Below are 15,030 nucleotides of genomic sequence, written 5' to 3'. Positions count from 1 at the left end.
AGTTAAGGAAATCATTCTCCTCAGTGCTGAGATCTAAGAAAACTTCAAGAGGTTTGGAGATTTTGTGAAATAAATGTCTTTGTGGTATGGATGATCCTTCTAAATGGATTTTGCAAGAATTTTTCCAGGTTGATTTTCAAATCTAAATGGTTGGAAATATTAGGAACTCTATTGTTTATGTTTACTTCCCACTTCATCTTTGAGCAGGGAGGGGTTGGCTGAGATGACCTTGAGAAGTCCCTTCCAACCTAAATTATTGTATAAAATCTGAAAGTAATGAAAGAGGCTATGTAGCATATCAGCTTTAAATATCTTTTAAGGAAGAGGGAAACAAAGAAAAAGAGAGGAAAATAGAATTGTCTTTGATTTTGGTGGCATAAGTATTATTGCTTTCTGACTCACACTGTACTATTAGCTGTAACTAAATGCTAGTGTGAGTGGTAGCCTCACACTGACATCCTTGAATGTCCAATCAAACATGATACAGTCCAGAAATTTTATTAGGCTTTTTACAGGAGTACAGGGCAAGGGGTGCCACTTTTTAAGGATTTATGTGTGTGTTGTATGATGTATATAACTAAAAAAGCATAATTTCTGCTGACAGACACATTTTTCACTTGCAACAGCACAGAAGTTACTTCTATTTACTACTGGGGAAATACTGTTGAAACTAATGTTATTATATGGGTGTGAAATGATTGTGATGTGTGAGCAGTACAAAGAGCATTTTGTGTTTTGTCCTGCAGGGCTGTCCTTGAAGACGATCCATACAGTCGAATGAAGCAAGTTTTGAGGTGGTATCTGTCCGGCTTCTATAAGAAGCCAAAGGTAAAAGAATGCATGAAGTTGGGGTTGTAACAGGCATTGAAATCTTCTGCTGTGGCTTTATATTTCTTTATTGCCTTTCCTTTGACACTTTACCTCTTCTATTGTTCAGAAGACTTTGATCAGTACTTTTAAAACTGAAGTTGCATTTGGTTTCAGAGTAGATATTGAGTGCAAAATAGTGCTGATCAATTCAGAGCCTTTGTGCTGGACAGTTAGAAAGCAAAACAACAAATAACATGTCCACAGATGCAAGATTTTTCCCTTTGCTGAAAGCAGGTCTCCTTTTCCTTTTCAGGCCTATTGGTACCATAGTGCCATGTTTCCACATCAGTATGCACCTGCTGCATATAGTAGCAGAAATAATAAAGTTTGATCATTTTGTAAAGCTTTGATCAAAGCTTTGAAAACTTTGTAAAGTTGGTGAGATTAGCAGATGAATCCGGGGCTCAAATTGAAAGATTAGATTAGGAGGATATAGGTACCCAGTTCTTCAGTTTGGATTCTTATGATTGACTTAGTTTAAAACATCAGGTAAAAAATTATTATGTTGTTTTGTGGCCATCTCTGTAGAGCTGGATTGAAAATCATAATTTCTAGCAGGTCTTGGTTGCTTTGTTTTTCAGGGAATAAAAAAGCCATACAACCCTATCCTGGGAGAGACGTTTCGCTGCTGTTGGTTTCACCCTCAGACAAACAGTCACACATTTTACATAGCAGAACAGGTAAGTGGCTTTATTTGCATGCTCAGGTGTTGGAAACAGCAGCCTGCTTGCACCTCTGAGAATAGAAACACACCTCTCATCTCACCCTAGGAGAGGGGCTTGAAGTTTTGTGTAAACATCCAGAATGGGACATGGGGTACACTAGTTGCTGATCTTTTTTCTTTTTCAATTTACAGAGGTTATGTGAGCTTTGGTGGGCACTGAAGACTATAAAAGCATGTCTCCCATATATAACATCAGCCTCTTCAATAAAGACCTTTTCCATGGGATTCTGCCCTACTGTTTTCTTATTGTTAATAAAACGTGGTTTGTGTTGCCAATGTCAAAAGGGGCATAACACACATAACCAAGTCCTCCCTTTCTTTATTTCTAAACTTTCTATAATGATTTTAATAGGAGTAAATTGAGGTCTTATCTCTATATCTTTGGGGATAAATGAAGGGCAGAGCTCACAAGTAAACTGGTCTGACAATATTTAGTTTGAGATTTACAGTGTTAATAAAGGGATCTGAGGACCATGTGGACTTAGGTACAGACTTCCTGTTTAACATACATTTTTTTTCCTATCTAATCAAAGCATTTTTATTTTGTTTTCTTTTATTTCAGCCACTTCATCCATTTTATGGAGGTTATTCAGATGCTGCCAAAAAGTCCTGCACTGTCATTTATTGTGTTGAAAATCTGACAGTGTACCTGTTGGCCTAAAGTGATCTTGAAGGCATTAAGGACAAGAAAATACAGGGTGGGGGAGAAAGTTTACACATATAATGTTCTCACATATCATAATCCCTCCTTTAACACCAAGGTTAAAGGTACAGATGGGGCTTAGAGGACTCTGCTCAGTCCTGTGGCCTCTGTCTTGCATTTTCCCTAGAGCAGGTGTAGCACCGTGTGAGGCTGTGTATGCACCCACCGCTCTGCTTAGCTTGTAAAGACTGCTGTAAATGACCCGTGCCTATTTTTTTCTAGGTCTCCCATCATCCGCCAGTGTCAGCTTTTCATGTCAGCAATAGGAAGGATGGATTCTGCATTTCTGGCAGCATTCTAGCTAGGTCCAAGTTTTATGGTAAGGCATTAAGCTTAGACACTTCCAGGTAACATTGTGCTATTGGTTTTGGTTTGTTTTTCAATCACTCCTGAGTGTGTTGAAAGTTAAGAACAAATAAATGCTTAAGAGACCTACCACCAGGACACCCTAATTCCTTGTCTTGGCTCTCCTGGGTTTTCCCTATTTCTATCATTTCAGTGGGAGATCACACCAATGTTAAAAAAAAAAAAATGGATAGAAAAACTGAGAGCTTTAAAAAACTGGTTTTCAGAAAGCAAAGCTTCGTGAGAATGTATGGGCAAATGTAGATGCTCATGGATGAGTCATTTTGTAACTATCTGATCATCCAACTGACTTTTGCAAAAGTCTCTGCATAAATGTAACCAGTTATCTAGCTCCCAGATTTCTGAGAATTGAACCCTGGAGCTTCAGAATGGCCTCGAATCTTTTAGTCGTAATGGAGACAGCACATCTGCAGGCTCTGAAACAGTGTTGCTGTTTGAAATAGGTTTTTTGTCTAGACAAATGCCTCTCAAGTACTATCCTCTGATAAATGTATTTGCTGAAACACTTGTAAATGGTCATTGCTGTCCTTCTGGCAATTTTATTTGTTATTTGGGATCATACACAATCAGAGAAGTTTTGAGAACAGAAGGACCTGAAAAACTTCTAATCATTTCAACTGCTTTCTGCATCCCACTAATGATTTATTTAATCTGCTGCCTTTTCTGCAACAGGGGCTAAATGCCACAGCAAATATGAGCCACACGGCAGAGAGTTTATTAGAACTGCCTGCCTCCAAACAATAAATGATTTGCAGGGTCTTGAATTATTAGCATTTCATATCTCTTCTTTCATTAGTGACCTACATTTAAATGGAAATGTTTTTCTAGAGTAGGATGAGTGAACCAAGTATCACATGCATTGTTAAATATATATGTATTTGTCCTTTCAAATTCTAGGTAACTCACTTTCTGCACTGTTGGATGGGAAAGCAAAGCTCATGTTTCTAAATAGGGGGGAAGATTATATAATTACTATGCCATACGCCCACTGTAAAGGTAAGTTATGATTGTTCAAATAGGAAGCAAACAGAAAGAATAATATAATGGTATCTTACTGACTAACCTTGTGCTGGCTCTCTTATTCTCTTTTGAATACCTGGCACAGCAGGGGCTGGTAATTCCAGGGAGCAGTTGCTCCACACATGAGTAATAGCGCTCAGCAGAAGACTGGTAATCTTCACTGAAGTCTTTTTGATTTGTCTGTGCAGAGCTGAGGACAGAATTAGGCCCATCTAAGTTAATTTTAACACTATGTAGAAACAAAAAAATACTGCGTATACGCACTGCAGATAAAGTGAAGATGGAAAGAATACAAGTACATTTTTGAGCTTCTGAGGATAAAAAGTTTTTCTAATGTTAACACTGAAATTGTTTAATATATTTTCTGACTTTTTGAGATGATGGAAATTCCTGACTTCTGATTTCTTTTTTACTCTAATCATGATATTCCCCAGTATATGAGCTGCCTCAGTGAGGCTGATACCTGTTACCGTGTGACTGCTCTGTTGAGCTGAATGTGCGCTGAGCCCAGGGGATGGCTGCTGATTCACTGCTGTAACTTTGCATTTCTCCTTAGGAGGTGCCAGCAGGATTTCAACCACGGTGATAAAATCACTCCAGCAGCACTTTGATCCAATTTTCCTTTTTGAATAATTTTTTTATTTTGGCATGTTGACCTGTAAATTAATATGTATGGAGGGTCTAGCTGCCTGAAAACAGTAACTGCTGTAAATCGTGCCCTCTGTGAACTATTCCTGTGCATAAATCTTTATTTTGTCAATTTTTCTTTTTCTGCAAATGACCTTTTCAGAAAATGGTAAGCGTGTGTAAAAAGGAGTCCCCTACATGACCACTAGTCTCCCAGATTCTGCTGAATCACATTACAGCTCCTGTCTGTCCCATCCACCCTGTGAGAAGCGGCTGCATCTGTTTAAGCACTAGTATAAATGAAGTTGCTGGGCACAACTTTTCGTATTTTTTCTTTCCCACTTTCAGCTTACCACAGATGGACTATCAGCACCTGTGAGTCAAGCTGTTTCCTAGCTGGTGTAATCAATGGGGAATATGGACTCAAGAGAGGATTATTCATGCTTATAGTAAAGAGCCGTTTCCTTGAAACTTTGAGTTCTGTTTTTCAAAACTTTAAGCCAAGTAGTGAATTTCATAGCGTGTCAGCAAGAACCAGTTTGAGTTATTGCTTTCATTTGGGCCTCTCTTAAGTCTCTTTTTTCCCTTTCAGGACTTTTATATGGTACCATGACAATGGAGCTTGGAGGGAAAGTTACCATCGACTGTGAGAAAACTAACCACAGGGCGGAACTGGAATTCAAGCTAAAGGTAAGAGACATTGAGGCCTCCATTTTGAATGGGTCTCAGGATTGCCTCTGTGTGCTCCAGGCAAGGTTTGACCATAGACTTCAGATCATTTATGTACCAATAATGTATGCATCCACCAAGGGCTGGCCTGCCCGCAAGGGCGGCATCGTCCTGCAGTCAGTTTTGTCTAGTGCAATTCAGTTTAAACCCAGGAAGCCTGACTTTTAGACATGAATTGTGTAGTGTTAGTCAGCTGGCTACTGGCCAAACTCTGTTCTGAATCCTTGGCAATGACAGTGTGGCTTCTGTTTAGGAAGCTGCAATTATTTTTGCTTGCCAAATACAGCGAGATATACATATTACTTTAAAGCAACTCAGGATGTGGATCTTCAGTGTAGCTCTCCAGTAGCCATCACATACGTACTCTTACCTTGTAGGTATTACGATCAACTCTACCTTGTGTTTCTCAAGGCTACAGGACCTTGCCTTGACAGTAGGGTAAGAACTCATTTTCAGTCAGATAATTTTGGGTGACTATCACACCAACAAGCCGCACTGTCAGTACAAGCCACACTTGTACCGACTTGTTCATGTAGCGATTCCCTCCCCTAGAAAGCCTGATGATGCAAATGTATGGTATGCAGATAAAATGGAGACATCATTGGGCATTTCTGTAGTTATATGTGTTAAAATTTGAGAGGGAAAGAGATGACCCGTAGCTTTTCTTGGACAGTTAACTTGCTTTTTAAGTTTTTAAGGAACATCGTTTCTTTTCTGTTCCAACAAACAATTTTTTGCCTGGGCATAAAATGAAAGATGGAGAACTGAGAGCCTGTAGGACTTTAGAGCTTTAGAGAGCCAACATAAATGTGAGAGGTTGCTGGAGTTAGGGGAGTCTTTTGCAGACTGTGTTTTTCTGGTGGCAATAATAATCTTCTGTCTTTATTAGCCCTCACAAAGTGAACTGTTACCCCATGTACTTCTTTGACATTGGCATATGCATTGCATTGTCTTTAAAGCCTGTTCTTCTCATAGGCCTGATGTACTGTGTTGAGGCCGATGGAGGATTTCCCTGACTTCAGCCAGTGTCAGCTCAAACCTACAAACACTTCAGAGCTTAAAATGCAGAGCCATCTTTTCTGGCTTGACTACAATAAGCTTAGTCCAAACATGACTCAGAAAGGTCCCTGTGGCTTAATTACGTGCTCTGCTTTCAATATTTCTTAACCACCTTTTTGGTAGAATTGAGAAGTTAAAGGTAGACCCCATAACTTTGTTACTAATTTGGATATGTACCAATTCTCTGCTGGAATGCATACATTGATTCTTGAGATACTTGTGGTTTGTTTTTCCATGGGTGTTGCGGGAAATTTGGTTTCATATTGTTATTAAAAAAAAAAAAAGGTTCCTCTGCACAAAAGTTATTGGAAAGTAGCTGCTAAAATGTCTGAAGAAATGTTGTGTGGAACGAATGGAAGAGCTGGTCACTCTATCACTGCTGTTTCCTGTGTTTGGCAGGCAGGAGGTGAGGGGAATTTTCCATTGTTCTGAGAATCTTTTCCTTGACTCTGGAAATACCCTTTTTCTTTTTTTCTTTTTTTTTTTTGTTTGCTGCTGACGAGAGCTTCTTCACACTAGAGACTTCACACAGATGCAGCCGTCAGCAGTGCCACACTGCTGTTGCTGTCCCCTAAGCAGGAAAAGTCACCAACTACTTTAGTGCTGCTCCTTTTTTTTGGACGAGGCTGCAAGTATAAGGCTGCAGACTGTAATGTGATTCTGGACAATGGGAAGGACTTGCTCACACACATTTATCCCGATGTCTGGCTGACAATAAATATATTTGCAGTGAAGGCAAGGCCTTGCACTGCTGAATGTTAATCCACCTGAAGGCTTATCTCCCCTCCTGCAGCTCCTTCAGTGATTTAGGTATTGCAAACAAAAGGAGGAGGGCACCATACTAGGCAGTCAAAATCCATCTTAGAATTCATTCTGCCTTTCCCCAGAAATAGTGGAAATCAAGCAGGTTGCACTTTCCTTCCCTCCTGCTGCATCATTGTCTTTGGCTCCCTTCCAGTTCTCACTAGACTGATCATATTTTCTATTCCTATTCTCCCCTGACAGCCCTTCTTCGGTGGCAGCGCAAGCATTAATCAAATCTCTGGGAAGATTAAATCAGGAGAAGAAGTCTTAGCAACTCTCACTGGACACTGGGTAACATACCACAATCAAAGTTGCTGACAGTTTAAGCACGCGTGGCAGCAGGGTGCATGGGAGGACTGGCAGCCCCTGGCAGGCTCTCTGTGCTGGAGTGGGGGCTGTGGGGGGCCCCTGTCCTGCCTCCTCCCTCCATCCCCAGGGAGTGCAGGCAAGCAGAGCTTTCCGGGCCACTCCTCTCAAGGTCATTCATGCTTCCGTAGTCCCGTCCACCTGCAGTGCGAGTAACACTTGCACTCCCAGAGCCTAGACCAAAGTGAGGTGTGTTTCCATCAAAGCCAGTGGCTCTGTGTTTAGGGTCCCAGGCTTAGGACAAGCACTGATGACAGGAGACATAGTGTGTCTTATGTGTGATGGTGAAAATCATGAGGCTTCCTTTCGTCTAATGTTTAATTACTACTTCCCCAGCTACGGCAGTATCAGGGAAGAACTTCATGGGGTTTTAAATTCATTATTTTCACAGCAAACCTTTATGATAGAAGACAGTTATTCCTCTGTTCATGAGATGAAAGACAAAGAGACAGATTCTGTGAGGGTCTATCTGTATGGGCAGCTCGGAATAGTCAGTAGAGCAGCTAGCCCCTTTGCACACCTGGGATCCACGAGTGAATCACTCAAAGGCATCCTTAAGCCAAAATCCAGCAAGAGTAAAGTTGCATGGTGAAGGACGTAGACTAGAGTTTTGGTTGGGAACTCCTGGTAACCGAGGCCGAAGCGGTGAGCCCTGGCTTTGGGGTGGACACTTAGGCATTTATCTCTGCAACATTTAGACATCTACATCTTCATTATTGTTGACCTGTGCTCCCTTCCCAGTCATTAGAAATTGTCACTGCTGAGACAAGATTTGTCTCACCCTAAAGGATATGTTTAAAGTAGGTCAGGTGAAATGTGCATGGATAAAGCCCTTTCCATAGTCAGGTCCTAACCACAGTGTAGCCTTTGGTATTTGACTCATCCACTCAGGCAATCTGTCTTTTTGCATAAAAAGCTAATGACCATTTTGAAATTGGGAGATTTGCCCTTTCTAGGAGCATACAAGGAGATTTGCTCCCAGTGCCTGGGTAGCGTTTCCATTCTGAGCTCCCTTTCCCACAGGATGAGCCTTGGCAATTGTGGGTTGTGCTGGACTGTGGAGTATCTTGTCTGCGTTGGGTCCTGCAAACACCATCCGTGAGAGCACATAATCGAGCGGCTCCCCTGGGGAACCGAGCCACATGGCTGTGATGCTCAGCTTCCAGCCTTCTGTGTTTGGATTTTATCAGCCTGAAAATAATTTATTCCTCCCTTGTTCTTTGTGCTGGTTGTTTGTGGTGCACAAAATTAGAATGATGTATAAAAGAAGTTAAATGGCTTTGAAAGGGTGGCTGCATAAGCCGCTGTTTGCAGTTGCATGCTGTGAATAGAGTAGCTGCTGTGCAGCAGTAGGGACATTGTTTGTTCTTCTCCCTCCCTGCTGAGAATATTGGCCTGCTCTCCTGAGCCCTGCAGGCTTTTCTCTGGCACCGTTTGGTTTTCTGACAAAAACCCACTCAGCTGAAAGGCTAATTCTCTGCCTCAGGACCTGAAAACCCACCTGAATAAAGAAGGGAAGCAAATTCCAATGCTTCTCAGCCCCAAGATCAAAGCAACAGCTGAGAGCTTGTATATATGCAAGTAGTGATGTTTGGTAGTGCCTACCTGTCTCTTCCCATGCATAGCTGGGAGGCTCTTGAGGACCTGAGATCTGTCTTGGAAATGCCACTTCAGGACATGGCAGAGGAATTCCTGAGGGAGAGTTTGAGGAGGGATGAGAGTACCTCAGGGTTGAAGGAGTTTCACAGCTGAAGATCTGGGAAGTGGACTTTGAGAAATGCATCAAGGGATCATGGCAGGGGAAGAAATGCAGCGGCTGGCATGCAGAGAAATTAGGCAGCGACAGGCAAAGCCAATAGCCATGACCTAAATAAGGTTTGCGTGATACTCCTACCATGTCCAGGCAGCTGAATGACACCAATGCACATGCTGTTCAGCAGCTGTAATTGTGTGATTCTTTCTACTTGCAGTCAGCGTCCTGCTGTTCACTGTATGCTCTGTAAACTACCTCGTCTGGCTCCGTGGCATTGCTGCATCTGTGAGCAAGGCTGGGAAGCAGCTTAGTTAAGCAGGGACACAGCAATATTGTCTAGCCATCCTCAGATCAGAGATATGCTGCTTAATGGTTGGTTGCCAAGTAAATTGGCAAGGAATAAGGATGAAAGACCCCTGGCATTTTGAAGTGCTAAATGAAATTCAGGAGCAATAATAGAAAAACCTGGCTAAACTGAAAAAAAACCCCAAATGTGAAAGCGTATCTCAGCTTTAGCTCTCCTTTCTAGAGAGGATGGTATTTCAGTAGGCTCTGCATGAGATTTCAGCATTGAGAAACAGAAGAAAGCCTGGAAAAAGAGCTAAGGATCTTGTTTATATGTGCTGGGTGGTACCTGGGAGGAACAGTGGGGGAAAGAAGAGCATCTTTGGGCTTCTGTGGGTACCCTTGTCTGGACACAAGACTAACAAAAGGGACCAGGTCCCTTTCTAATTCTTCCCTGATTAATTCAGCCAGTGTTTCCGGGAATGCCTCGCCTCATTCATTTTAGAAACTTTCAGGAAGTTTTCAGTGGTATTTAATGGGATAGAAGAGGAAAGAAGCCTTCTAACCAAGCCTTATCCCTGATCATCATCCGGAAGCAGCTCCCATTTGCTAGGATTATTTTCTTCCTTGTGTTTCTGATTACCATTAACCTTTTCACTTAATTTTCCTTCTCAGGATGGGGAAGTGCATATAAATGAGCTGAAAAATGGGAACGCAGAAACGTTCTGGAACCCGACCAGTGAAGTACGGAGGCAGAGACTGAAGCGCCATATTGTGCTCTTTGAGGAGCAGACGGACTTTGAGTCAGAGAGGTACGGAGCTCTGGGAACATCTCACTGCTGCTTCCCCACTGGAAGCAGGGGTCTAATCAGAAAGCTCCAATTCCTCAGCACAGTCCTGCAGAGGGAGTGACCTGCTTTGTCTGCACATATTACCCAGCCATTTACCTGTTTTTTCCAGTCTATTAACTCTGGAGTGTTTTCGTGAAGTGTAGATCTGAAATAACCGTGGCACTGGGCTGAGAAATAGTGGAGGATACATTTTATCTGCTAAAATAACAACTCTCCCTGAACTCCAGAGACCATGAACAGTCTCTGTAACTGCTGGAACATTTTATGGAAGGGCAAGATGTCAATCTGAGATCGAATGTCTTGTTAAGAAGGGTTGTTTCAACCACAGGCTCTTAAACTAGATGCAGGAATCATGGAAAGTCCTGGCATGAGCAGAGCAGTAGTTTGAACCACATAACAGGATTTTATGAGAGAATGTAATTAAATAGATGTTTAACCCTGCCTCGTAATCTCAGCTGAGATCTCCACTGAAGTCTGCACCTTTTTCCTTAGGGTAATCTAGATTACTTAAAAATATAGTCATGGCACATGATTTAGGAAATGGAAGGAACGACTGCCTGATGCAATGAGCATCCGTGAGCCAGTTCTTGAGCAAGAAGAGCTAGAGCAACATCATGTGGCATCGTGTGGCTTCAAACCAACGACTCCCGCCATCTCACCAATACGCTTAGCCAGTACCAGTTAATATCCCAAGCCAGTATATGCAGTTTGCTGCCTGGCTCTGCATTACATTGGCCACTTCCCTGTGGGTGTCTAACTTAGGTGTTGCATCACATCATACTAAGAAAATTCAGCTTTTTATGAGTGAAGAAAGGGATAACACAAAAATGAAAACACATGAACATTTAGTTTGTTCTGGATCACACTGGATGTTATGGGCAATAAAGTCTGTATTTGTAACTTACAGTCGTGCGATTGCCATTGTCACAGAGCGGAGCAGACCACAACACATTTCTCTATTAATCTTCTGAAGAAGATTCTATTAAAGGAGAAGAGAAATCTTGGTCTTGCAGACAAAAAATCTCCATTTCTCTGTTTACCAGTCAGCCAGAGCTGACTCCCTTTGCTACATCAGAGATTAATAAATATACATGCATCCAGTGGAAGGAGGCAGAAGGAAAAATTCTAGAAATCCCTAACAGACATTGCACTGAGCTCCTTATTATGCTGACAGTTGCATGAATAAATTACCATCTAATCCAGGTTATGTTCTGCCTGAATTGATTAGTCTTTTCTGCAGTGCTGAAAATCACCTATTTTCACAAACGTTGGAGTCTCTGAAGCTCATACCATTATGCAGCTCACCATGGAGGGTCTCATTGTCTGACACATGTAGCTCTTGAGGGAGTAATTTGCTGTTGTCAAGCAGTTTTGTGCATGACCCTCTGAGGTTCTTAGAATTAAAGGACTTCCTCTTCACACCACCACATTCCTTAGGACTGACTTTTTACACCACCGCATTATTTTCTCAGGCCATTCTTTTCACTTCTCCATCCCCCACCCCCATCACTTTGAGTTTGAATTCAGTTTCCTTCCTTTGTTTCTGGGATAAAAGATTCATACACAGGAAAATGGGAGTGACGTGTCAAAAAGGACAGGAAAGTGTTCTTCTGCCTTCAGTTAATTATCTAGGGCCGCTTTTTTGGAAGTGTTCTGTTAATGTATGGTGATAGAAATGTAATGAAAACATCAGCATCCCCTTTAAATTAAGAGCTTCACAGCAAGCTCCAAATTAAATGCAGTAATGTATTCATGTAAATGGAGGACTAGGGTTTTTTGGAGCTGGGAATACTGGAAAAGCCTAGATCTCCAGTGCCTATTCTAACCGCTAAACCACTCGGTAATGTTTTGGGAGGGCTAGCTGCTCATCTCAGAAGTATTTCCAATCTGAAATGAAGATTAGAGTGCTCTGATTAGAGGGACTGTAAAGAGGCCTATCATAGCTTGGCTATAGTAAAAAAAAAGTAATGATTTTTCTCTCGTAAAAGGCAGTTCCTCTCCCCTGGGCAGAGGCTCAGTGAGACATCATATGACAGATCACGTATCTTTTGGCAGCTGAAAACAAGGGCGAGTGAAAGCCCGTGTTCGTGCCTGCGGTTTATGAGCATAAGTACGCATCCATTTCTTGCAGACTGAATCAGCTTCCTACAGATCTGGTTGCTAATCCTGTATAGAAGTACAACATTGCATGTGCAGCTGCAAGCGGCGCAAATGGATTTGTTTTCCAGTGCTTCTAAACTTCAAAAATAAAGCCTTTGTTTCAGGGATAGACATTAACAAAAAGGCTCCTGAACATAAGTGATTGGAAGGGCAAGGAAGATCACAGATTTTCCATTATATATCAGTCACCTCCAAAGAGGCCACTGACCTCAATGAATTGAGCATAACTACCTTATAATGCACACAGAAAGCACTGAAGATTTTAATGAATGCTGTAGGTGATGTTATCTATGGGAAAGTTCCCCTGCTCTTCTGTAGATCATTGTATACAGGATTCATTGTTGCTGTTCTCATAACGTTCCTTTAATTTTCAAGCCAAAACTGAGGCTGAGCAATCCTGTTACAGTTCCTCTGGAGTATCCATAGACCAGAAAAGTGGCTGGTCTAAGGTTGCAGCTGGCAAAATGCTTTATTGGTTTTAAGGTGGTTTAACTTGCTTCCCTCTTTATTTCTAGGCTTTGGCAGCACGTTACCAGTGCAATAAACAAAGGTGATCAAAACAAGGCAACACAGGAGAAATTTGTGCTGGAAGAGGAGCAGAGGAATGCCGCCCGGGAGCGGAGAGAGAATGGCACAGAATGGAAACCGTTACTCTTCCGGCACGATGCCACGACTAACGAATGGCACTACAAATACGAGGAGTGAGTGGTGGGGCTAGGGGTTATGAACAGACCTCGCTGCTTGAGTCCCCAGGGATGCAAGCAAGATTACAGACCTGTAATTTGGGTCCTGCTATTCCCCAAACTGTGCCCTGGGCTTGCTCTTTCTGAGCTCCATGTCATTATTAGAATACATATTCCTGATCTTAATTGGGAATAGCTGGAAATGAGGGCTTGGCAATGGAAAATCTGCTATGCCATTGGTACAAATCCCTATTGCTGCAATCAAGCGTGGAATCATTTAGCAGAGATTTTCTGCGCTGTGTGAGCAGAGTTGACAACTGTCTTCTCCTCCCCTGGCAAGAAGGGTGAAACCTCTGGAGACTGAACCCCTCTCATTTATTGGTAAGAACTGTGAATGTAGAGGGAAGTATCTGTTACTGCTCACACTGCATCTGCGGAAATTCTTGTTAGGGTCAGGAGTGAATGCCTGCACTGATGAATGTGGAATTGGTGCATTGCTCTTAACACATCTGGTAGGATTCTTGCTTTTCTGATGTTTTTTCCTTTAATCTCAAAAGTTTAAGACCTTGGGATCCTCTGAATGACATTGCCCAATTTGAGAAGAATGGGATACTTCAGACCATGGAGAGACATTTATCCACAAGGATGTCAAACCACAAAACAACCTGCATAAATAATCAAATTGCACGGCACAAGGTAAAGAGCCCATTTTGGGGAATATAATATTCTTTAAGACTGTTTAGATACACATCCTTTTTCTGCAGCATTTTCATGTCAGCACAGCATAGGCTGAAATAGTTTTTCTTTTTTGGGTAAATATAGCCTGCAACTCTATACCTGCAATATTATACCATCATTAACTCCAAATAATTATAATTCTTGGTATCCTATCCATCTTGGTGTTTTTCTTCCACCTAGTGTTAGTAACAGTGACTCCTACTGGGTTTTGCACATGACTGAGCTGAACCTTACTGTTTGGTGTTTCCAAAGGAGAAAACTTCCCATAGTGAGGGTGAGCAAGGTTTTGGAGTATGCTACTGAGACGCTGAAACTTCAGTTTTGGTCTTTGCCATTTGCCTTTGCCTCTTAGACAAGACAAGAATCCTCTCTCCATCCTCTCCCTTAAACAGGGATGATACTTTCTTATTTCATTGCATTCATCTTTGGAGTAATAGATGTCATTCATAAAATGCTTTGTAAATGTAGAACTGCTGAACTAGCTAGATGTAACCCATATTACACTGAGGAACTCATATCTCATTACGAACATAGACTTTTCTTTTACAATACCCCAAATTTGAATGTCTCTGAAACAATGGGAAAGTTGAGGTTCATATTAATAATAATTCAGCAGGTAGGGAGAAACTTTCCAAAGTGCATCAAGAAATTATGCATAAAAGTTCTGAGATGTTTAAACCTTTCAGGCACCTTCTGAAAAATTTTTCCAAGGAAATTTTATTCTAAGTTTTTCTTCTTTTCATCCTTTCTCTTGTGTATCTGGTTTGTGGGTACGCAGCTCAGCAAAAGAACTATAAAATCTGTCACTAATATGTGCCAGTTAAAGCTAAAACAAGAATAATTTGGATGGGTGTCTTAAGGATGTTATCATCTGAGGAAATGCTTCTGTACGAGGCATGTGTGTAATATCCTTAACCAGCTGCCAGGAGTCCAACTGCTAGGAGTTGCCGAGAAAGCAATCAAGCTTCACAGTCTCACAGATATTCTACATCACCCTGAGTTATTTTGTTTAAAGCCAAACACAGGAGTCTTCAAATTGACAGTGACCGAGTCTCTTTTAATCCCTGTTTCATCCAGAGATCTGCCAAAGACTGCAGGCGCCGCAAAACCAGCGATCAGCCGTCCAACCACAGCCAGAACACAGAAAGCAGCTGTTCAACGCCAGAGTCGGTGCAGGAGCTCTCAGATGATGATGGTAAGTATTTTGGTACCAGTGGGTCAGGCTTTAATGTTCTTCCCCTGGAACATTACTCCTTGAGCCAGCTCTGGGACATTTCCTGGACCAGTTAATA

At 41.8% G+C, this 15,030-nt stretch overlaps 1 protein-coding gene across 2 annotated transcripts in view; it reads left to right on the top strand.

Annotated features, from left to right (window-relative positions):
* OSBPL5 (oxysterol binding protein like 5) overlaps nt 1–15,030 on the top strand; it is a 62,928-nt gene that overhangs the window by 45,996 nt on the left and 1,902 nt on the right. For both annotated transcript variants that reach the window (XM_074148592.1, XM_074148591.1), the window contains 10 exons: nt 747–828; nt 1,452–1,550; nt 2,520–2,616; nt 3,561–3,659; nt 4,903–5,000; nt 7,104–7,193; nt 9,982–10,118; nt 12,833–13,018; nt 13,558–13,696; nt 14,816–14,937. In XM_074148592.1, coding sequence (XP_074004693.1) covers nt 747–828; nt 1,452–1,550; nt 2,520–2,616; nt 3,561–3,659; nt 4,903–5,000; nt 7,104–7,193; nt 9,982–10,118; nt 12,833–13,018; nt 13,558–13,696; nt 14,816–14,937 — 1,149 coding nt within the window. The remainder of the gene's footprint in view (nt 1–746; nt 829–1,451; nt 1,551–2,519; nt 2,617–3,560; nt 3,660–4,902; nt 5,001–7,103; nt 7,194–9,981; nt 10,119–12,832; nt 13,019–13,557; nt 13,697–14,815; nt 14,938–15,030) is intronic.

The sequence above is a fragment of the Numenius arquata genome, chromosome 6 (genome assembly GCF_964106895.1).
Source record: "Numenius arquata chromosome 6, bNumArq3.hap1.1, whole genome shotgun sequence".
Taxonomy (NCBI): domain Eukaryota; kingdom Metazoa; phylum Chordata; class Aves; order Charadriiformes; family Scolopacidae; genus Numenius; species Numenius arquata.
The sequence above is the reverse complement of the archived record's forward strand: the minus strand, read 5'-3'. Positions and strand labels throughout refer to the sequence as shown.